This window comes from Malus domestica, chromosome 03, assembly GCF_042453785.1.
Source record: "Malus domestica chromosome 03, GDT2T_hap1".
NCBI lineage: Eukaryota > Viridiplantae > Streptophyta > Magnoliopsida > Rosales > Rosaceae > Malus > Malus domestica.
Window position 1 is genome coordinate 9,328,028 of NC_091663.1, and position 24,158 is coordinate 9,352,185.

The following is a 24,158-nucleotide window of genomic DNA, read 5'->3' on the forward strand; positions in this document are numbered from 1 at the left end:
GCACGTGCGTAGAGCTACCCAATAAATTATGCAAGTGTTTGCCATGCCATTAAGCTGCACTGTTGGTGATGATGCATTTCATCAACAAAACCTGAGGGAAACTAAAATAGAGGGAATTATTTGGGAGGGAGCATGAGTGAAGAAGCATGGAGCAAGAATGGTGGAAGGGATGCAAAAAAAATGTGTCGAAAATGAAAACAAAGCTTGAACACATTGCTTTGAACTTACATAAGTAAAGCGGTAACTTAAAGAGGAACTGGATCCTCTCCAAGGCAAACCTTCGAGATCTTGCTGAGCGACAAACACGGGCCGTTGAATTTCGATCCAACGGCTACAATTATTATAACTTTAAGATGGGTCCCCTGTTTGTAGCCCTTGGATCGAAATCCAACGGCGAGTGTTTGTCGCTCAGCAGGATCCCAAGGGTTTGCCTCGAAGAGGATCAAGTTCCATTAAAAAGCTACAAGTTGAAAGTTACATTGTAAAAAAAAATTGAATTTGAATTTGAGATTCAAAGTTCTGCTGCTGTGAAAAACCATGGAGCCGGACTCATGATCATCGTGATCCAACCTCCGTGCAATGCCCGAATCCACCTGCTCTAACTCTGTCGAAATGTATGTTTCAAAATTCAGAGTCCTTATACGTACATTGTGCAAAATCGTCGGTTTGGTCAAACTTTTCCCTTCATATATAACCGAATGACCCAGCTAACAGGCTTATCAATAAGTTAGCCTAACAACAGACATATTTGACGAAAATCTCAAGTAGCAGGTCGCACTCAAGTATGCAAGTTCATGTAATGTCAGTTCCATTTGATAAATACAACTGATAATCTTTCTTACCAATCCTGTAGTAAAAACATAAATGCAGGAAAATGGGCATACAACGACACACGATCGACTAAGCGGTCAAAGATGACGAAGCAAACTATGCCTTTGGTGAACAATAAAGCATTCCAGTAAAGTGTGAAACCAGCAGATGCTTTGAGAAATTGTAAGGTATATAAAGCAATAGAAATCATCCTTGGAACGGTAAACATCTTGAATATTATGGTATTGGCCGCCTTAATCTAAGCACAAAACCATAGTACAGAGAAGAGTAGAATGAGGGAAGTTACGGAGGGAAAAGTTACACAAAGAAAAGGTGAGGTGTGAAAGAGAAAGAGTAGGATGATAAAACCAAGAAAACAAGCTGCGTTTGTCTACTGTAACGTTTAAACAATAACTACAGTAATTACCAGGTGCAAGCTGTGTTTGCTTATTCAGAGGGAACAACTATAGGCTAGTTACTACCTCACGCTGATGGCCTCTACTCATGTTTATCACTCGAGTCGGAGAATCATTCTAAGAATTAGTTACGGTTAGTAGATATAAGCTTGACTCGTCTTCATCACTAATCCAATTTCAGTAATGTGAAATATATAACAAACCAACAAAAATCATCCCAAGATTGTCTTACAGATAACAGGAGAATAAAGAAGACTAAATTTTTTGAATATAACAGTCACTTCACCAGAAACTGGCAGCTGACCAGACCACCCAAGTACAACAGCCGTATCTAATGAGCAGAAGATAACACCTTCATGGTTGTCAAAGATTTCAACCATTCAAAGTTCATTCTCACAGATGCAAAATGATTTCATAATTTTTTTCTTATCAATGGCAACAAAGCTGGATCTACTTCATCCTTAGCGAGTAAATCAATTATCAATTTTGCAGTAGAAGCATCCGCAGAGAAGCCCATCTCCACCATTTGTTGAATAAGTCCCATCGCCTTTGACGTCTCATTGTTATTGAAAAACCTTCGGATAATGGTGTTATAGGTGCAACCATCTGGAGAACAACCTTTCTCTTTCATTTCTTGAAGCAACATTTCCGCTTCGCTTGTTAACCCACTACTACAAAAATCCACTGATCATTATATTATAAGTCCTGACATTGGGCAGAAGTCCTTTTGATGATAAACCACTAAAGATATCCCTTGCATATTCAACTTTCCCACCAATGCACAAGCCTTCAATGAGAATATTGTAACTCACCATGGTTGGATCCAACTTATTATCTACCATCTCTTGAAACAGTTTCAATGCCATCGGGAGTTCATGGTTTTTACAAAGGCCATCCATTAAAGTATTATAAATATGAACATTTGGAAGTTGCCCACAAGCTTGCATTTGAGGAAATAAGTTATGTGCATCTTGTATTCTCCCCATCTTGCAAAAGCCATCCATAAGAGTGTTATAAGTAACTATATCTGGAACAATTTCCATATCACACATCTCCTTAAAACGCATTTGGGCCTCATCTACCCTTTTTTGCTTGCAATAGCCATTTATCAGTATGCTATAACTATAAACATCAATCATGCAGCCTTTGCTAACAATTAGACCAAGGACTTTTTCTGCCTCATCCATTTCTCCTCGCAAGCAATAACCATCCATAAGCGAATTGTACATAACTATATCGGGTTCAATATCTCTTTGAATCATCATTTCAATATAGCATTTCGCTTCCCCAACCATCCCCTCCTTGCAAAGTGTACAAGACATTAAAAGTGAATACATCTAGATAGATACATTTGCTCACCATTTCATTAAACAATCTCTCAGCTTCTTTCCTCTCCCCTAATTTGCATACTCCATGAATCAAGGTGTTATAAGTAAGGACATTTGGACTAATACCCTCGCTCACCAATTTTGAAAAGAGTTTCAATGCATCAACAACTAGAGTATCCTTGCAAAGACTGTCAATGATCGTGTTGTAGACAACTATGTTAGGCTTGCAGCCTGCTTCTTCCATCTTCTTAAGCAATTGGATAACTCCAGTGTTGTTACCTTTCTTGCACATGCCCTTTACTAGTACGCCGAAAGTAACAATATCGGGCTTACAATTGCTCTCCAACATTTTATTCAGAATCCCGACAGCATCAGCCTCTTTATTATGTAGAAAGAATCTGTTGATCAGAGTGCTGAAAGTTGTGACATCAGGTTCAAAACCGAATTTAAAGTATTTTCCCAAGACGGATAAACAAAATCCCATTTGGTTGAGACGACAAAAGCAATTGATGACAATGTTTAGAGTGTAAACATCAGGACGAATTCCAAACACATCCATTAGGTTATTTAACGAGATGACCGCCGAATGATGTTTAAACTTGGCAACTTGAGTCAATATTTGGTTGAAACGGACAACGAAAGGCAGAGGACGCATTTGAAGCATTTCGTCAAACACATGGAATGCATCCTCAGAATTATTGACTTTCACATGCTGATGCAATTGGGTGTTTGTAGGTATGGAGAGTTGGGAAGGTCGAGAGTGAAAAGGAGCAAAGTAATTGTTGCCGGAAACAAAAAGAGCAGGTGGCATACCTCTGACTTTGAGTCCGCTGGAAAAGCCTGTAGATGCAGAAGCAGAAAAAAAAGCAGTTGCCGCCCGCAGCATCCTCATCAGCTCTGTGTGTGTGAGTGAGTCTTGAGGCTCAATGTCTCAACCTCTGACGGATTTCGTTATTGTGACCGTTTAATCATATGCTTATTCGGACAGAAATATATCTCTCCGAATAGTCCACCAAATTCGAGAATCCGAACGGTTAAAATTTGATACAATGATTAAAATTATTATAATTTTAAAGTATGCTCTTATTTGTGACCGTTAAATTAAATTTCAATTGCCCAAATTCTCATAATTTAATGAATTAGAAAGATGATCCTTTCCATTCGTAAGTAAAACTACATCGCATGCACGGTGTGTGATAGTATTATTAAGGGCTGGAAAAAATTTCTAAAGAAAATTGTCTCTATTAGTTAAGGGTCCTGCTGAACATTTCGGGTCGGAATGTGTCAATATTGCAACATGCTAGAATGTTAAATCTACTCAAATATGGAATGTGCCAACACAAAAACATGAACTTCATACTTTGGCCTACCAAAAACTCTGGATGCTTACCTCAGATTGTTTGTAAGAATTTCTTCTTTTTTTTTAACTTTCAAGCCATGGTTTATTGATAGCCTATCTTATTTCGTATTTTCAATACGCAATTTTTAATGTTTTTGTAACTCTTAAGCATCAGATGCATACCAAAAAGGATAAGATGGCTATGTTTCACAATCTAAAGACAAATCAAATCTTAGAAAGTTTGAACGAAATCTGCAAATTAACTTGTACTGTTTATCACATGTGAAGATTGGTATACAATTGTTCACTAATGCCGCGAGTTGGGATAGTAAGTCAAGCTATTCCTCACCATGGAATCATATGAATTACTTGGCCAAGCCAATCTCTTGTATCCATTAACACGTATATAAGTGGAGACTAAGATTTTATATTGTTGAAATGCTGAATTACGTTATTTAATTATATGCAATAACATTAGTGAAGACTAGGATTCTATAAATGACGATATGAATACATTTAGTGAACTAATCAAGTTCGAAAAAATTAGGAGTTGTTAACTGCACTTTGAAATAGTCATCTTGTGCACTTCATTAGTGAATTGTTAAAGTCATTATCTACTGATAGAAGTATATATTCCACAATCTATTACATTAAGATAAGGAGTACTTTGAGAATGATTAGATTGATTCCAATTTTTAGAAGTCATGATCATGGCTTATAGTATTGTGAGTAGACATTAGAGACCATGTGTGAAAATTATAAACCGGATTCTCCATTAACATAATCTTCCATGAAAATACTAACAATTTTAAACAATATGCTCATATAAAATTCGAAGAGCGGTGCCTCTTCGATTTTTAAGAAAGTAATCATGTTGGGAGTCTGGCTCTCAAAATTCGGAGGGCGGTGCCTCTTCAATTTTTGAAAAAGTAATAATGATATTCCTTTACCTTTCTTGGTCATAGCAATGTAGTGGGAGCTGCAAACTTCACATGTTTTAACTTTGTCAGAGCGCTTTGAAAAAGTGGTTTATGGTATCTGGAAAGCTGATGTTGCGTATGAAGATTGCAGACAAACTTTATCCAAGGAAATCTGGCTCTCGAAGTTCGGAGAGCGGTGCCTCTTCGATTTTCGAACAAGCAATCCTGTCAGGGATCTGGTTCTCGAGATTTAGAGAACGGTGCCTCTTCGATTTTCGAGAAAGCAATCCTATTGGGAGTCTGACTCCTGAGATTCGGAGAGCAGTGTCTCTTCGATTTTTGAGAAAGTAATCTTGTTGGGAGTCTGGCTCTCGAGATTAGAGTGGTTCCTCTTCAATTTTTGAGCAAACGATCTTGTTGGGAGGGTTTTCTCGAATGTGAGTAAAGGTTGGGCATTTTTACCAGTCTGCCTTGCCACGGAGCACGGAGGTTGACACACATTCGAACTTTTTAGTTATCAAGCAGTGGTGTTGTTCCTTTACTCTTGTGGGTAATAGTAGGGTAGATGGACCTTCAAAATTTATGTGTCTAAACTTTGTCAGAGATCTTTGGCAAAGTTATCTGTGGTACCCGAGGAGCTGATGTTGCATGTGGAAAGTGGTGTCTCTTCGAAATTCGGAGAGTGGTGCCTCTTCGGAATCCGGAAAGTGGTGCCACTTTGATTTTTGAATCAACGGCCCTGTTGCCCTTTCTTTTATAAGGGCACCAATTGTGTGTAAGGAGTACATTCAGAGAGTTATTGCTTGTAGGAATTTTCCCCTTATTTCAGAGATTTATTGCACCTCATTTCTCCTTCATCATTTTTGAGAATGTCTGGCCCATCCGACCGTCGTTTTAACTTGAACTTTGGTGAAGAGGCAGCCATGCCTTCTCAAAACAACATATGGCGCCCATCCTTCTTATCCCCTACTGGTCATCTTACCGTTGGGGACTCTGTGATGAAGAATGATATGACCGCTGCGATGGTGGCCAGGAACCTTCTTACTCCCAAAGATAACATACTACTTTCCAAACGGTCTGATGAGTTGGCTGTTAAGGATTCTCTGGCTCTCAGTGTTCAGTGTGCAGGTTCTGTGTCTAATATGGCCTAACACCTATTTGCTCAAACAGGAGATCAGACGGCTCAAGCATGAGAATAAATAGTTGCACATGTTCGCACATGACTATGCTACAAACATGAAGAGGAAGCTCGACCAGCTGCAGGAATCTGATGGTCAGATTTTACTTAATCATCAGAGGTTTGTGGGTTTGTTCCAAAGGCATTTATTGCCTTCGTCTTCTAGGGTTGTACTGTGTAATGAAGCTCCAAATGATCAACCTTCGGTGCCTCCTCATTCTGGGGTTCTGCCTAGTACTGAGGCTCCGAATAATCACCCTCTGGTGCCTCTTCGATCTGGGGCTCTGCCGATTGCTAAGACTTCTCCTGAGTAACTTTTGTGAAGGCTCCCTCTTGTTTGTTTATTGTGATTCATGTATATGTACATATTTGTAACTAATCGGAGATATCAATAAACAAGCTTTGCTTCATTTCAACGTATTGTGTTAAATACACCAAGGCCTTCTTCACTAAGTTCTTTGAATTTTTCCTTTCGTTGAAGCTTTGTGAATGAAGCATGTAGGTTGAGGTAGTGTTCCCTTAATTTCCCGAGTGGGGAAAACTTCTCGTTTGGAGACTTGAAAAATCCAAGTCACTGAGTGGTCGTGAGACTTCTGAGTATCAAGGTGCAGTAGCATATGGTAGGAGTCCTCCAAGTCTCCGGTTAAGGGAGTTGACGAATGAGGCATTTCCTTTCTAAGTGGTAGCCCAAAACTCTTTCTTCTTATATATTTGTTATGAAAGTTGTTAGGCCCAAAGAAGAGGAGGCCTAGGCAATTTTTTTTTTCAATTTTTTTTTTTTGAATTTTCGGATTTTTTAGTTTCCGAATTTTTGAATTTTTGAATTTTCAAATTTCCGAAATTTATATATATATATATATATATATATATATATATATATATATTTTAAAGCTTTGTAGGTGAAGCTTTGGTGTTGAAGCTTTGTAGGTGAAGCTTTGTAGGTGAAGCTTTGTAGGTGAATCTTTGAGGTTGAAGCTTTGTTGGGCACCATGAATTGATTTTGCTTCACACTATCTTGATCAAGATAGTGTGAAGCTTTTGTAGGTAAAGCTTTTGTGTTGAAGTTTTGTAGGTGAAACTTTTGTGGGTCAAGCTTTGTGGGTCAAGCTTTTGTAGGTCAAGCTTTTGTGGGTCAAGCTTTTGTAGGTCAAGCTTTTATGGGTCAAGCTTTTATGGGTCAAGCTTTTATGGGTCAAGCTTTGTTGGGCACCATGAATTGATTTTGCTTCACACTATCTTGATCAAGATAGTGTGAAGCTTTTGTAGGTCAAACTTTTATGGGTCAAGCTTTTGTAGGTCAAGCTTTTGTAGGTGAAGCTTTTGTGGGTCAAGCTTTTGTAGGTCAAGAAGTTGTTGGGTACCATGAATTGATTTTGCTGCACACTATCTTGATCAAGATAGTATGAAGCTTTTGAGAATTTGTAGTTGTCCTCTATTGATGAAGCTTTGGTTGGTGAAGCTTTGGAGTTGAAGTTTTGTAGGTGAAGCTTTGGAGTTGAAGCTTTTGTTGGTGAAGCTTTTGTTGGGTACCATGAATTGATTTTGCGTCACACTATCTTGATCAATATAATGTAAAGCTTTTGAGAATTTGTTGTTGTCCTCAATTGATGAAGTTTTTGTTGGTGAAGCTTTGGAGTTGAAGCTTTGGAGTTGAAGCTTTGTAAGTGAAGCTTTGGAGTTGAAGCTTTTGTTGGTGAAGCTTTTGTTGGGTACCATGAATTGATTTTGCGTCACACTATCTTGATTAAGATAGTGTGAAGCTTTTGAGAATTTGTTGTTGTCCTCCATTGATGAAGCTTTTGTTGGTGAAGCTTTGGAGTTAAAGTTTTGTAGGTGAAGCTTTGGAGTTGAAGCTTTGTAGGTGGAGTTTTGGAGTTGAAGCTTTTGTTGGGTACCATGAATTGATTTTGCTTCACACTATCTTGATCAAGATAGTGTGAAGCTTTGAGAATTTGTAGTTGTCCTCCATTGATGAAGCTTTGTTGAATTTCCTTTTTTTTTTTTTTGGAAACTAAAAATTTGAAAATGTGGGAGAGACAAAATATACAAATTTTGTTTCCACACTGTTGAGCAAGAGATTGTGATGCAAGCCATACCTTGTAGTAGTCGAAGGTTTGGATGAACCATATAAATTGAATTTGCTACGAACAGTCTTGAATTTGCTTCGAAGGTTTGAGAATTGTAGTTGCCCTCAATTGATGAAGCTTTTGTTGGCACCATAAATTGGTTTTGCTTCACACTGTCTTGATCAAGAGTTTGTGAAGCTTTTGAGAATTGTGGTTGAACTCCTTTGATGAAGCTTTTGTTGGCACCATAAATTGGTTTTGCTTCACACTGTCTTGATCAAGAGTGTGTGAAGCTTTTGAGAATTGTGGTTGCCCTCCATTGATGAAGCTCTTGTTGGCACCATAAATTGGTTTTGCTTCACACTATCTTGATCAAGAGTGTGTGAAGCTTTTGAGAATTATGATTGAACTCCTTTGATGAAGCTCTTGTTGGCACCATAAATTGGTTTTGCTTCACACTGTCTTGATCAAGAGTGTGTGAAGCTTTCTACGAGTTGTAGTGTTTGCATTGTTACAGATGGGAAATGTTTGAAGCAGATGCAAGAGAGCTAAATAGCTTAATCTTCGTATACCATGCACTGAAGTTGCTGTTGGCTTGCAATAAGACTTTGTTGGTGACTATAACTCTTGTTGGGCATAAGTGCTCCCCTAGTTGAGTTGTCAAGCTTGAGGGTTTTTGATTATTTGTGAATGCTAGGAGTTCACATGTACAAGTTGTACCACTCGTCTTCTGGTATGTGGAATGAATGGTGAGTTGCTTTCATCACTTGGTTGGTGGTACAAAGGTGAATTTCTTCTTCCCCTGGTTGGTGGCATGAATGGCAAGTTGCCAAATGATATTAGAGTACGGGTTGTACATTTCATCACCTGGTTGGTGGCATAGGCCTTATAAAGCAATAAGATACATTTTGGTGCATTTTGGAGCAGTTTTGGGCTTGGAATGAATAGCACATGCATGTAGCAAGGTGGATGGACGAAATTGAAGACTAAAGAGGCTAGGAATGTGTTAAAGAGAAAGAAGAATTAATGTAAAAATGACAAAGAGCTTAGCCACAAAGGGGTGTCACTCCATCATTCACCTTTCCATCATTGTCGTGCACCACCATTGCACTCCCTTTGGATTCCTATGTCGTGCATCATCATCCATGTTCCCTCCATTGACTCATTTGTTGCATCATTCCACTTCATTTCCTTTGTCTACCATGTGCACAATATCCTTTCACCTCCTTGCACTCATTGATTCACCACTTACTCACCTTTCCACCCATGCCATGCATAATCACCCTTGTCCCCTTCATCATTTCAGATTTCATGCATCATTACATTGAATCATTGCACTCAATTGCTACACCATTCCTTGTTCCCTCCATCATTTCAGATTTCATGCATCATTACATTGAATCATTGCACTCAATTGCTACACCATTCTTTGTTCCCTCCATCATTTCAAACTTCATGCATTATTACATTGCATCATTGCACTCAATTGCTACACCACTCCATGTTCCCCTCCATTGCCATACACATCCTCTATAAAAGGAAGTGTGTGTAATATAAATTTAGTTCATACTTGGTTAGATCATTCACTCCCATTTCAACACAACCGTCATCCAAACATATCCATTCATCTTCACATCCATTCCTCCATACAAACAAACCTTCAAACACTCACCAACACCTTGTGCCGTAGCAAAGGAAGGGAAGGAAAGTGCTTGGACGTGCTTGTTGTCCAACTTGGATCGTTGGAGCGTTTAAGTGTTTTCTTTCTTTTGTTTCTAATGTTTAAATTCATTTCCTTTTGTTTTGTTGTAAATATGAGTGGCTAAACCCCTCTTGGCTAGGGGTGATTTCAAAGCCATGATTATGTGTGCAATATAATTTGATAAATTCCAGTTATGAACTCTTGAATCGTGAATGCAATTGGCTTAACTATTTGATTGATAACTTATTTGTATTTGTTAATTAAGGGTCGACACTTAATTGGCATACATAAATCCGTTGCTAGAATATAAGGAAGTTTCACAAAATCGTTACAAACTTATATTCACATGTAGTGAATGTCGCTTATAAACGATCGCGTTAAGTTCAATTCCTAGCATGAGTGACATGATGTCATAGTTGCAAGTGCTTTGTCAATGCTTATGATTTTCATTAAACGTAATGATCTTTGATTGTATCTTTATTATGATGTCATGTAGGGAACTTTTGAAGAATGTTTTGGGTTGTCGAATGATGTCATCCAATCCAATAAAACAAGGAAAATCTGAGAGTTAATTAGTGATGTCACGGTTAATTTGGAGTATTGTCATTCATAATTCAATGAAGTAGTAACTGGAAATTAAGTTATTTGCATACATGTTATGTGTGGAGAAAAAGCCTCAAGCTATCCCATCCATCATCTTATTTCTCAAATTTGTTTTACAATCTGTCTAGTTTTTCATACTTGTTTGTTTGTTTCAACTTCATCCAAAACTCAATCCCCTTTTACTTTAGAGTGTCTAATTAGCTAGAATCTGTTTTAATTTGTGTGTTTTAAATGTTTTGATTCAAGTAAAAGTCAATTTTCGTCCAAAGTCATTCCTAGTGTCTAGTTTAAGTTTATTTAGTTGTTTTAAGTTTGTTTGAGTATTTTAAGTTTGCTTTGAGTCTTATGAGTCTTGTTAAGTTTTTTTTAAGTTTAGTTTTATGTTTTTGAGTCAGTTTAGAGGTTATCAGCAAGCCCTCATAATCCACGGTCCAGAACGATCCCTACTTATACTTATACTACAATTGTTAAAAGAGGGTTAAATTTGTGTGTTAAGTTAATTTTCGCATCAGCTAGCGTAGTAGACAGACCGTTCGACATTACCATCATTTCGAATAAGAACAAAACTTACTGCTGAAGCCGATACCGACAAATAGATAATGAGAGTGTCACCAACCTCAGGTTTGGAGAGCAAAGGGGCTTTACTCATGTAGTCTTTGAGGTTCTTGAATGCCTCAGCACATTCATCAGTCCATGTAATGTACTTCTTACTTCCTTTAAGTGCTTTGAAGAAATGAGCACATCTGTGGCCTTAGAGATGAACCTAGTTAAGGTTGCCACATTGCCAGTAAGACTCTAGATGTATTTTGAAGTTACCGGTTCCTTTATGTCAAAGATTGCTTTGATATTTTCAGGATTAACCTCAATGCCTCGTTGGCTTATCATGAAGCCTAAGAATTTGCCAGAGCCTACGCCAAAGGTATATTTGTTGGGGTTCAACCTCATTCGATACCTCTTCAGAATGGTGAAAGTTTCAGATAGGTTGGTGATGTGTTGGTCAACATGTTTGCTCTTGACTAGCATATCATCAACGTAAACTTCCATACTTGTCCCAATCTGTTCGGCAAACATTGAATTGACCAGTCTCTGATAAGTTGCTCCTGCATTCTTTAGGCTGAAGGGCATGACTTTATAGCAAATAGTCATCTGTCAGTAGTAAAGGCTGTGTGTTCTTGGTCTGGAGGGTTCATGAAGATTTGGTTATATCCTGAGTAAGTATCCATGAAGCTCAGAAGTTCACACCCTGGCGTAGAGTCTATAAGTATGTCTATGAGAGGAAGAGGAAAGCTATCATTCGGGCATCTTTTGTTTAGGTCGGTGTAATCGACATACATTCTCCATAAGACCTTTTGGAGCAGGAGACTTTCCTTAGTCGGATTCTTCTTAACAAGGACAACATTTGCTACCCACGTTGGATAATTGACTTCGCGGACGAAGCCTATGCCTTTGAATTTTTCAACTTCTGCCTTCATTGCCTCGTACCGTTCAGCGTTATAAGATTTTCGCTTCTGTCTCACTGGCTTGGTCTTGGGGTCAATACTTAAGCAATGACATATTCTATCGAGAGAGATGTCTGACATGTCCTCGTATGACCAGGCGAAGACCTCAGTGTTCTCTTGCAAAAAAGAGATCAATGTCAACCGAATGGGTGGTGACATGGTGGTACCAATCTTCACCATGCGATCCAGATAATCTTTTGAGATAGAGACATTCTCCAACTCTTCAGCGGGTTGTGCTTGCTGGGTGAAAGAGTCATATCGAGGATTGTCAGGTTGACTGTTGCCACCGTGAAGATCCAAGTTGGCTTCGTCTAGGCTAGTTTTTATGACTTGGTCATGTATATAAAGGGTTTCCTTAGGCACATGCAGGTGCTGTTGCTTGACCGAAGTGTTGTAACATGATCGTGCACTAAGTTGATCTCCTCTTATGTAACCATTGCCATAGGGGTTGCAAATTTCATCAACAACATATGTGTGGATACCATGGCCTTGAGATCATTGATGCCTGTGCGTCCGAAGATGACATTGTATGCCGTTGGGCAATCAATCACCAGGAAGTTAGTGGTAATGGTAGCTGTGTAAGGGCATGTACCAATGGTGAAAGGTAAGCGTATGCTCCCCAAAGGTTGCACGATATCACCGAAGAAGCTTATCAAATGGGAAATCGAGCGGTTGAGCAAGTGGGTCGTTGTGAGGGTAGATGATACCTCTTTCTTCCTCAGGGTAGAAACATATTGGATCCCAGTTAGACTTTTGATACTTACCTCCCCTGATGTCTTCCATGTGAAACACTTGGTGGCCAGACCTTAAAGCTCGTTCACTATTTTCATGCCCCTGTTGGAAGATTTAGATATGGGTGTGCCACCACTTATGGAATATATCACATTTACCTGGCGTTGGTTACGGTTACCCCTTGGAGGGTGAAAGAGGAATTGATCAATTTTTCTTTCACGTGCCAAAGCTTCAATATGATCACGAAGGGTGATACACTTCTCGCCGTCATGGCCGTTATGCTCGTGGTAGCGGCAAAACGTGCCCATGTTCTTCATGGGCTTGTAATCCGGGTGCCTCGGCTTTGGCTTCGGTATCAAGTGTGCTATGCTGGGGTAAATGGCCACGCATGTAGCGTTCAAAGGTATGTATGCCTCATACCTCGGGGTAGGGGCTTTCCTGACACGTGCTTGACCCACTATGTTGACTGCTTGGGGTCGGGGATTATCATGGCGATACCCTTGGTTATCGCGGTAGTGTCCCTTACTCTTTTTACTAAAATGAGACTGGTGAGGATGTAAATCTTTCCTTTTGCCCTGAGATTGATATGTCTGTTGACTTCGCGAAGTATTAAGTAAGGCAGGGGGAGGCACCGCTGCTATTTGGAAGGTCGATGTTTTCTCATTTGGTTGGATCTGGCTTCCACTCCCTACTTGCTGATAAGGGGTGGTTGTAGGGGGTTTCCCTTAATATGTATAAACCCCATCAGAGGGTAATTAAAAAAAAAAAAACGGAAAAGCCCAAAATAAATGGGCTGGAATGTTGTGTAGAGGGTGAAGGTCCATAAGCCCAAAAAAGCATCAACCAGGTGATCAAAAGTACGCTCAGTACTCCACAATTATTCGGTAACCCGCCGCTATTACCACCAACCAGGTGACCAAAAGTACGCCCAGTACTCCAAAATTATTCGGCAACCCGCCGCTATTACCACCAACCAGGTGATGAAATGTACAACTTGTACTCTCATTCATGCCACCAACCAGGTGATCAAAAGTACGCCCAGTACTTCATATTATACATAAGCATTACTCATGTCAATCATACACAAGCATTCATGAGCATCATTCATATCAATCATACATAAACATTCATGAGCATCACTCATGTCAAACAGCTTCAAAAGCTTCATTTACAAAAGCTCTAGCTTCAAAAGCTTCATTTACAAAGCTCTAGCTTCAAAGCTTCACTTGCAAAGCTTCACCTACAAAGCTTCAGTGCAAGGTATACAAATACCACCTCCGAACAACCGCCACTTCGGCCTATACATGGATTCAATTTGAAGTCTCTAGCCAACATACTCTATTGACCGAAGACTTGGGGGACTACATTATGTACTATATATTGGGCCTCAACTGGGCCTCATGAAAAATACTTGGGGGACTTAGCCCATCACTTATGTATTGAGGAGTGAACCCTTATTTTATAAAAGGGACTCCCTCACTTTCATTAGAGAGCACTCATGAAAAATACTTGGGAGACTTAGCCCATCACTTATGTATTCATGAGCGAACCCTTATTTTATAAAAATGACTCCCTCACTTTCATTAGAGAGCACTCATGAAAAATACTTGAGGGACTTAGCCCATCACTTATGTATTGAGGAGCGAGCCCTTATTTTATAAAAGGAACTCCTTCACCTTCGTTAGAGAGTATCGCCGCCAGCTGAGCAACCGCCTCGCCACGAGCATCACTCGTAACCCATTATTCATGTACGGAAGAGCGATCCCTTATTTTATAAAAGGGACTCCTTTACCATCATTAGAGAGCATCAACTCTAGCCCATCATTCATGTATTGAGGAGCGAGCCCTTATTCTATAAAAGGGACTCCCTTACCTTCAAACGCTGCAAGCCGAGCCAACCAAGGCAACATAAGCCACGAGCCGAGCAACCTTGCAACGTGTGCTACTCCTAGTTGAGTGTCATTTCAGATTGAGCACTGCCTCATATCGAGCATCAGTTCAAGACATCATCTAGTTACTTCGGCCCACACATGGATTGAATTTCAAATCTCTAGCTAAAAGACTCTCTTGACTGAAGACTTGGGGGACTACTGTTTATACCATATTTAGGGTCTCGTATAAATACTCGAGGGACTTAAATGTAATTATGTAATAAAGGAAGGGGCAAATATGTAATTAGGGGAGGAGCCTTTATTCTATAAAAGGGTCTCCTCACCCTCACAAACCCTAGGCCTCTCACCCTTCTCAAAGCTCTCACATTACAGAGCTCCTTCTCTCTCTCTCCCTCAGATAAATACATATTCAGTGTGGACGTAGCCCAAACCTTGAGGTGAACCACGATACATCTTGTGTCATTTACATTACTTGCAGATTCACGATCGGATTTACGTTGTTCCAAGACCTCTGGTTTTGTGCATCAACACATTTCATGGTAATGATTAGCACAATACTTGGTTTCTTTCTATTGGCATACTTGGAAGCTTTCTCCTCAAACTAGATGGGAATGAAGATGTCATACAATATTTATAAAGGAAGGAGCAAGAACCAACGGAAGACATGGAGAAAAGAGAGAGGAAGAAAAAGAAAAAGAAGAAGAAGAAAGAACCACTACAAACAAAAAAAGCCATTCTCCCTTTCATTTACATACTGTTAAGGCCTTAAGCCATCTTTCATTGTATTTGTAAATCCTTCATATATAGTGAAATACAAAGAAAGCAAACCCCAGTGGATGTAGTCGATTTGGCGAACCACTTTAATCTTTGTTTTGTTTATGCATTTACAATTGGAGATCATTGCCATGAGAAGCAGTTCCACCAAACCATCGAAAATCTCCATTTATTTCCCTTGAGAATGATGTACAAAAAGTGTGAAACAAATCCTAAAAAAATACATGAGACCTTACCCAACAAATCTCTCCACCAAACTCAACGTCATTTTCATCTATTAAAAGAAAGATATCAAAAAACTAGAAATTCGTTCCGCCTATTTAACATACTATAACACCAACGTCCATAGATTATATCATAGTACTTTCTTCATGAGAGTTCTTCATCTATCTCTCTACCATGATATATCCAAATTTCAGGAAAATCAACAATGCAATCGTCCAATATGTTTGAAATATCAACTTAGTATCTAATCTCACAAAAAACTGGACAGCCATGTTATGAGTACCATAACCCCATTTTTCGTAGCTCTGATCGAAACACTTCCTTCACAAAATTTGTTCCTTATCATCTCCTCTATAACATATCAAAAAACCACTATAATCCAATCTATGTGCTGACTTGTACCCCAATTCAAATAGCTGATGTTTGGTTGAGTTAGTCTTCTCTACCAGCCTCTTTGCATGACCAACATTTCTAGTTTCTTTCGCTCATTTTCATGGAAGTTTTGCCGCAATCCGACTCCTGTTACATATGTTGAATTTCAACTATATTAAAGAAGAGGAAGGGGAAGTGGCAAAGGAAGAAAGAGAACAAGAGGGAGGAAATGAAATAGAAACAATAAAAAAATTAAGGAAATGGTAGTGTATTGTTTATCATTTATGTTGATGTTAAAGATTATTACTTTGTTGTTAATATTATGATTATATTACTATGGTTACTAACAAATTGATTAGTGTTGCATATGTTTTAGAGCATGTAATTATTGATATCCTTGTTAAATGGCATATACATAAACATTCTTGTAAAGTAAGAAAAGAGTTAAGTTGTGTTTGAGTTGTGAAGATATTCAAGGGCTGAAGTTTGCCTTGAATATAAAATAATGAACCTTGTATATATCAGGGATTCGGGGGAAGGGCTTGAGTATGCAACCGATTGGTTATAAAACAATGAAATCTTGTATATGCCAGGCGTTGGGGAAATGGCTTGAATATACAATTGGACATCGGGTGAAGTGCATGTATAATAAAGTAGAAAGTGGAAACTAAGAATTTAATTACAAAAATTGGGTTTAAGGGATGAACGGGAGTTAACTCATATTCTCAGGTATTCAAATCCAAGTGGTATTAGCATGGTATGAGACATGCAGGCTTGGGTGCTTTAGGTATATGTTGACGGGATTAGAAGGGAGTGCGTGCATTCATCCATCTTATTTGCATATATTTAATGCATTTGAAAGAATTGTTACAATTTAATTATTATTTAATTGGTAGTTCTTATTGTGAATTAATTTGTGCACCATAGTTATTTCGCTACGTATTCAATAAATTTTATGTAAGATTTTGTTACACGATGTATTGTGTAATCAGTTCCAAATAATTTTAATTTTATTTTCCATCATATCTTGGTTGTAGATTTTATTTCTATTGATAAGATATGGCTCACACCCTAGCTTGTGAATAGTCTTTATTCGTGGTCGGGGCGTGACATATGTATTGGTTTAATTTAAGCATGAAAGCTACAGGTTTCATGTGGTAAGTTTTGAATGAAAACTTCACGTTTCAAAGACATTAAATTCGAATCTACAGGTTCGATTTAGTTATGAACGTTCAATTTATATATAGGCGTACCTGCAAGAAAATAGAATACAATATACAATAAAGTGTAGTGAATTGATTCATGAACCTAAGTGTGAGTGTGTCGGGACTATGAAAGATAGTCAATGGTTTAAAGAAACGAAATAATTTATTGAATCGTTAATGCCAAAAAGTGGACTTCAGGCCAATAATTTTGAATTAATTTTCAGATTAATGGACTGCTGGTCACTTTAATTAATTCAATAGATTGGATCATACAAGGTCGATCGTAGAAGCAAAAATAATAATAACATTCAGGTTAAATTATAAAGAATAAAAAACTTAGCATTGGATTCGAAAAACCATAGCCTAATAATATTGGGCTTGGGTGTCGTAAATAGGGCAAAGCCCTAAAAGGGCATATTGTGCTTAGGTGGCTGCAACGGGGCAACCTAAACATGGCTTCAGGCCATGGGCCGAGTGGCTGGGAAGCCCAGTAGCAAAACTGCTGACATTATGGGCCAAGACTGGTGCACGAGGTAAGACCAGCCCAAGGCAAGGGCCGCAAAGACAAGCCTACCAAGCAAAAAAGCTTGCGGTATGTGGGCCGTGGCAAGGCAAAAGCCCAGCAAGCAGCAACATGTCTTGCTGGCGTGGGCCGGGACTTCAGGCCCTGTCATGGATAAGCCCAACATGGCTCCAGGCATGTGGGTTTGGGCTTCGAGTTGGACTGGGGACTACAAGCCCATGTGGTAGTCAACCCAAGCCGAAGTCTGGTTGGGTTCGAGAGGTAGTAAGCCTATAAGGGTTACGCGCATGGTCTAGGGTGTCATACGACACCGTTCCCCATGCGGTTGGGCTTCAGGCCAGCGCGGTGGTCCAACGATAGTGCCAGCAAAAATCCTCAATTTTTTTTAATTCTAAGGTTAAAAACCCTAATTGCTTCTAAATTAATTTCGTTGTTTTAACTCACAATTCCACATAGCATAAATGCGTAATGCATGAATGAGTATATATATTGACAAAATATATGAACATATATACAATATATATAATTAAAAGGAAAATATAAATGTAGGGGGTTCATGCATTATGGGGAATGTTTTCATGCTTCGATGTTTTTTCAAATATCTTAATTTATTCTAGAAGAACCTGATTGGCAAAAAACAATTGAAAGCCTTTTGATGTTGTATAAGAGAGCCTCATCCTACAATCATTCAGTTCCTTAGTTTATGGCAAAAGTGTGCTGATAACATGTTGTAGGCCTATTTGACTGAACTGTATAAAGGATAGAGAGGGAGAAGGGCCAACGGCAACAGAGAGATATGTAATTCTGAGGTGCATGTTGTATCACCCCTTTATGCCTTTATTTATAGTAAAAGAATAGGTAGAATCCTTACCCTAAGACCATCTCCAATGTTGGCTTATAACCTAAATTTCCCCCCCCCAAATCCACTCCAACCCAAAACCTAAACCAAACCTAAAACCTAAAACTTAAAATGAAGGCAAATACTGGTCACAAATTTTGCCCACAAATAGTTGCTGGGACCCACGAATGAGAGTGAAAAGTGAGCTGTGAAGCTCACTTGCCCACTGCCACTTTCTCCACGCGCTGCACGCTAGGGGGGAGCTGCATTCAACCGAGGGGGACCCCACCCACGTGGGTGTGTCCCCCAGTTTGTCAGCCTTGTCCTGTAGCCAATGGCTACTTTTCTTCATCAGGTGGTGGTGGTAATTGGACCGTTGGTTTCCACATTCAATTTTTTTGTTTTGTTTTATATTTATATATTTATTGAATTCAATTGCTTAAATCGAATATAATCAAATCTAACGGTAAAAAAAAAAAAAAATCTAGCGGTCCAAATTTAAATCCAACGGCTAGAATAATTTTAAAAAATTATTTAAATCCAACTTCTTCTTTGTCAAGGCCCTCAGGTAGAGATAAGCAAAAGGAAGTAAAGAGAAAAGGTTATCATGATTTTCATGTATTGATTTAGTGATTTTTCAAAATTTATCGGAATTTAAATATTTTTAGGTTAAAATGTTCATAAAATTAATTTAGGATAGTCTACATAATTTTTTTTTTTATAAAAAAAAGTTAATTTTAAAAAAATTAGCCTTAATTCATTCTTTAATAATATGAGGCTAAATTTTAGGTCAGAATGGTTTGAGTAGAAAAGTTGTTTTTGGGCTAAAATCTAACTTTTCTGGGCTAAATATTTTTAGGTTTTAGGTCACCATTGGAGATGGTCTAATATAATTACATCTCTAATATGAATTAAACTATCAAAGGGAATATACAAGATATGCCTAGATACACTAAGATTTACACAATCACATTCTTTATCTAATAGGACAGCAACATGTTTATCAAATACTCAACTATTTTAATTTACAACCTATTATTCCCAAAGCACAACAAAAGCAATTAAAAAAAAATCACAATCTCAAATTGGCCTAAGTCAACAAAGCCTAAGCACCTTTGACAAAAAGAAAAAAAAAAAAAGCTTAAGCATCACGGGAATCTCGTCAATTTTCTAATCTATCATTAATATAATAAATTTATTGTTTGACAAAAAAAAAAAAAAAAAAAAAAAAAAAACCTAAGGGGCATCTAATTCTAAAAACGACGGGCGCCCCTTACTAGTGCGATACTGATTTTTGTCATGTGGTTGTTTGTCACCCAACCATACGGATGCAAACGTGGTTTCTTATTATTGGTCATCAGTTAACAGCGCCAACCAATACGTTTAAAAGCTTTGCGACAAATAAAATTCGTAGGAAGAATCAGTACAGGCGAGGACGTGCACTGCTTCTCTGTTGGCCAATCACATTACAGGTGGTGACTTTTTCACTTTGTTCTGGGTGACTTAATCATAATGCAAATGGAATCTTCCGAATCCAAGGGCGTTCACACTTGCGGTAACATATATTTTTTCCGCTCTCCGAAATTATGAACCGTCAAATGACCAAAATAACCTTATGTAGAAGTAAACGCTTTGGCACCCCCTCTCATCACGGCTCTTTTGTTTTCCTTCGAAGAATTTTTCCATGGTTTCATTGATATATTCCTCCATTGCCTCCCCTTTTCCTACTTTTCCCTGCACTTTTTTGACATCCAATTTGTTTGTTGTACCAAAAACTTTTGGTAACGCAATTATCTTACGATACAGCTGTTTCAAAAAATAAAATTTGAGAAAAATTATTTTTACTTATATGACAATGTTAAATGGAAGAATAATTCAATGTAATATAAAACGTGTTAAGAATTAAAAAATTGTTTATAACTTTAAGAACGTATTATGTTTATTTGACATTATAGTTTAAATCTTTTTCGTTTCTAAATGAGGAATAATATTTGTATGCTTGTCTACATACCATTTAAATTAGATGGATTTCCGTGGTTCCTATATTCCTTCATTTTAAGTCAAGTTAAGAAAAAAAATTTGTGAAACCATTGACTTGTTTTTTATACAATGAGAGAGGAGATTTAAACTAAGTCATACAACGAACCATTATTAAATACCAGACCCGTAATTTCTAAGCCTGATTAGTCTTGGTATCTTTGAAAATAAGAAAGAAATTTTACCAAAAAATATGTGAATGAAAAAAATTTACACGTGGCAAGTTGATCCTTTTGAAATATTTAGTAAAAAAACTAATGAAAACCATGGGCGGCAGAAAGAAGTAATCCAAAACCATAATTAGCTTCCCTTCTTCGACCATCGAACAAAGGGGCATTCTAGTCATTCCGCACATAAATCCCATCCATTTTCCTCTGAAATTACCCTTTTTCAGGCGGGCCCACCAATCTTTTGCCCGTCCAAGAAAATCTGGTATTTCCTCCAATAACAAGGCCTTGACTGGCTCAATCGCCACCGCATATCCAACCGTCCAAACGAATCTCAACCGTTCAAATTGACAAAACAAATCCAGCCGCAAGATCATGAAAAGATCCAACGGCTGAGACAAAAGTACTAGAACCTTCTCCTCCTCACGGCCCGCCTATATCAGCCAGAGTGCTTGTGCTCTCCCCGTGCCACTCCATCGCTGCTGCTGCTGCTGCTGCTGCTAGGGTTTACATTTCACTCACCAACCAACAAGAAGCTTTGAAGGTACAGTCTCTCTCGCAGGCCGAAACGGCACCGTTTTCCGATTCCGATTTCTGTTGTTTTTTGTCCGAATGTCGATCCGCCTGAAAATCGGCTCCGATCAAGCCGGTTGAGTGTCGGATTATCGATTATCGGCCGGTTTGGAATTCCGATCTGATATTTTTCTGGTGGTTTGACTGTTTTGCAGGACGTGTGACCATGGGGAAGTGCTACCCTACCGTGAGCGAAGAGTACAAGACGGCCGTCGACAAGGCCAGGAGGAAGCTCAGAGGCCTCATCGCCGAGAAGAACTGCGCTCCTCTCATGCTTCGCATCGCGTACGTCTCTCTCTTGTTTCTCTCTCTCTTAAGTCCTTCTCTCTGTTTGTGTGGGAGTGAGATTTGATTGGGTGTGGTGGGGTGCAGATGGCATTCGGCGGGAACTTACGACACCAAGACGAAGACCGGGGGGCCCTTCGGAACTATGAGGTGCCCGGCTGAGCAAGCTCACGGGGCCAACAATGGTCTCGAGATCGCTGTCAGGCTCTTGGAGCCCATCAAGCAACAGTTCCCCATCCTCTCCTACGCCGACTTCTACCAGGTAATTCAAATTAAAACAATTTTCAAAATCTTATTTATGGAAATTAATTTGGGTTTTTCAAAAAATTAATATCTGGGTTTATTTTTAATGTGATTGATTTGATCTTATAATTTTGTTGTAATTTTGTGTTTAATTTTGTGTGTAGTTGGCTGGTGTTGTTGCTGTTGAGATTACTGGTGGGCCTGATGTCCCATTCCACCCAGGAAGGACGGTCAGTAAGCCTTGATTGTCTCCGAATGATTTAGTTAGAGCTTGTAAATTTGATTTATTACCATGAATATTTTGAGTGAATTACCTTGAATATATCAAATCTTGCTTTGCATTTGAATTATTGTTTGTGATATTTCGATCTTTGATGTGTTTTCGTTTGGTCATTTGAAATTTTTGTTAATCTTTTTGCTTCTGGTGCATTCAACTATTCAAATGTGTTCGAGGTAGAAAGTATTGCATTTGATAGTCATCTCTTTTCAGTGGGTTCGTTAAAAGAGATTGGAATTTCTCGTCTTAGTTGGATTAATCATGTTTGCTTGAATGCGCCTTCATGATTCAATCGGTTAGTCCTGGATCGTCCTCGTTTCCAGTAATTGAGCTCATTAAATCATTGACCTCGGGTTTTCCAGTAGACGTTATGTATTCCTTTTTTATTATTTATGCATGTCGTGGATTTTTTTTCTTCTTCAAATTGATGCGTTTGTTTTGTAACTTTCGTTTGTGACGTTGGTCAGTTTTTTAACTCAAGCACGGACTAGTTGTATTGATGATCTTGTTGTTGTGCCAGGATGCCCCCGTGCCACCACCAGAGGGCCGTCTTCCTGATGCTACCAAGGGTAAATATATGTTTTGACATGATCTTATTTCATTGGTTTAGTTTATGCTTCCCTTGTATTGTAGGCGAGGATGTTTTGTACAGACTGAGTTAAAAATTACTGTTGAAATGCTGTAGGTAATGACCATTTGAGGGATGTCTTCTGCAAGAACATGGGCCTCAGCGACAAGGATATTGTTACTCTCTCCGGTGGTCACACCCTGGTACGTTAACTCTTATTCTCTTGATTTCTTTTGTGAAAATTGTGCCAAGTTATTGTAGTTGATCGTAAATCAGTTGTTATTTGGTTAATGCACGGTACTGATTTCTACTTGCGTAATGGTATTATGGTATATTGCAGGGAAGGTGCCACAAGGAGCGATCTGGATTTGAAGGACCTTGGACTCCCAACCCCCTTATCTTTGACAACTCCTACTTCAAGTAAGTTCCGTTTCCCTGCTATGTTTACTCAATATGTCTAGTTGCATTGTGAATTTGAGCTACACAAATAATATCTAATGCTATTCGAATATGTAGGGTGCTTCTTGGTGGAGACCAGGAAGGTCTTCTAATGCTTCCAACTGACAAGGCTCTTCTGGATGACCCTGTCTTCCGCCCTCTTGTGGAAAAATACGCTGCGGTGCGTGTCTTCAGTAGAACTTATTCTTCCGTGTGCTTATTCATCAACTACTTGCAATTACTGATTGTTAAATTTATCCTTTTGTTTTTCAGGATGAAGATGCTTTCTTTGCTGACTATACTGAATCTCACATGAAGCTCTCCGAGCTTGGGTAATTTTTTGAATTACAATATTTTTCACCAACGGTTCTGGTTTCTTCAATGTTTTAATCAGCGTGGAATTGGTTTTGAATACGATTTGTCGCTCTAATTTTGTAGGTTTGCTGAGGCCTAAGCAGAGCTGGAGAACTACAAGGGATGAAGCCAATGCCTGTGCGCCTTTCTTTTGTATTTTTGGATGCCTCTTGGTTGTGAGGTTGTAGGCAGTTGGTGCTTTTCTTTTTTATCTTATCAGATTTTAGGAAGTGGGACTTCTAGTTCGATTTGAAGAACGAATGTTTTTAAATTGGATGGAATGCTGGTAATCATCCTCGTTGATTAAATAATACTGTAATTTTCACTTCTCCGGTTTTGTTTTCCATTTGGAAATGTGGTGGTTTGGTTGTCGACGAGAGAGACTGACATGCGCCCCTTGGAATGTCGAAGGCATCGCTAGGGATGTATGTTAGTCCGCTTGAGAGGTTTCACCGGGTTAGAAATGGGTTAGCAATAATGTGGTACAAATTTGTTTTTGGCGATAATCAAACTAAAGACTTTTTACTTATAAGTGAAGATGATACTATTATATTGTAATACTAAATGACAACATTGTACCCGGTTTAAATGTTCATAATTTCTTCAATAATTAACGAAATTAAGTGATTCAAAAACTAAAATCATACTTTTCGACGATACGAAGAGAATAGTACCTTTTTCAACGGTTAAATCGTCGTGGTTTGGCTGAAAAACGGTTCGAAAGTAGTTGTCTTGGTCTAGTGTTAGCCACTTTCAAGCCGTTTTCCAGTCAAACCACGGTGAGTTAGCCATCGA

At 38.7% G+C, this 24,158-nt stretch overlaps 2 protein-coding genes across 2 annotated transcripts; one reads left to right on the plus strand and one right to left on the minus strand.

Moving 5' to 3' along the window:
• Positions 1 to 1,897: 1,897 nt before the first annotated feature.
• On the minus strand, positions 1,898 to 3,446 carry LOC103422582 (pentatricopeptide repeat-containing protein At1g63400-like). The gene is made up of 2 exons (XM_008360648.3): positions 2,586 to 3,446; positions 1,898 to 2,527 (listed from the first exon to the last, which is right to left on the minus strand). The coding sequence occupies exons 1-2, from the start codon at positions 3,444 to 3,446 to the stop codon at positions 1,898 to 1,900; spliced, it is 1,491 nt and encodes a 496-aa protein (XP_008358870.3).
• A 17,118-nt stretch (positions 3,447 to 20,564) lies between these two features.
• On the plus strand, positions 20,565 to 23,688 carry LOC103407746 (L-ascorbate peroxidase, cytosolic-like). The gene is made up of 10 exons (XM_008346624.4): positions 20,565 to 21,169; positions 21,354 to 21,483; positions 21,571 to 21,745; positions 21,891 to 21,956; positions 22,524 to 22,572; positions 22,689 to 22,774; positions 22,912 to 22,991; positions 23,088 to 23,190; positions 23,283 to 23,341; positions 23,448 to 23,688. The coding sequence occupies exons 2-10, from the start codon at positions 21,365 to 21,367 to the stop codon at positions 23,461 to 23,463; spliced, it is 753 nt and encodes a 250-aa protein (XP_008344846.3). The 5' UTR covers positions 20,565 to 21,169; positions 21,354 to 21,364; the 3' UTR covers positions 23,464 to 23,688.
• The last annotated feature ends 470 nt before the right edge of the window (positions 23,689 to 24,158 follow it).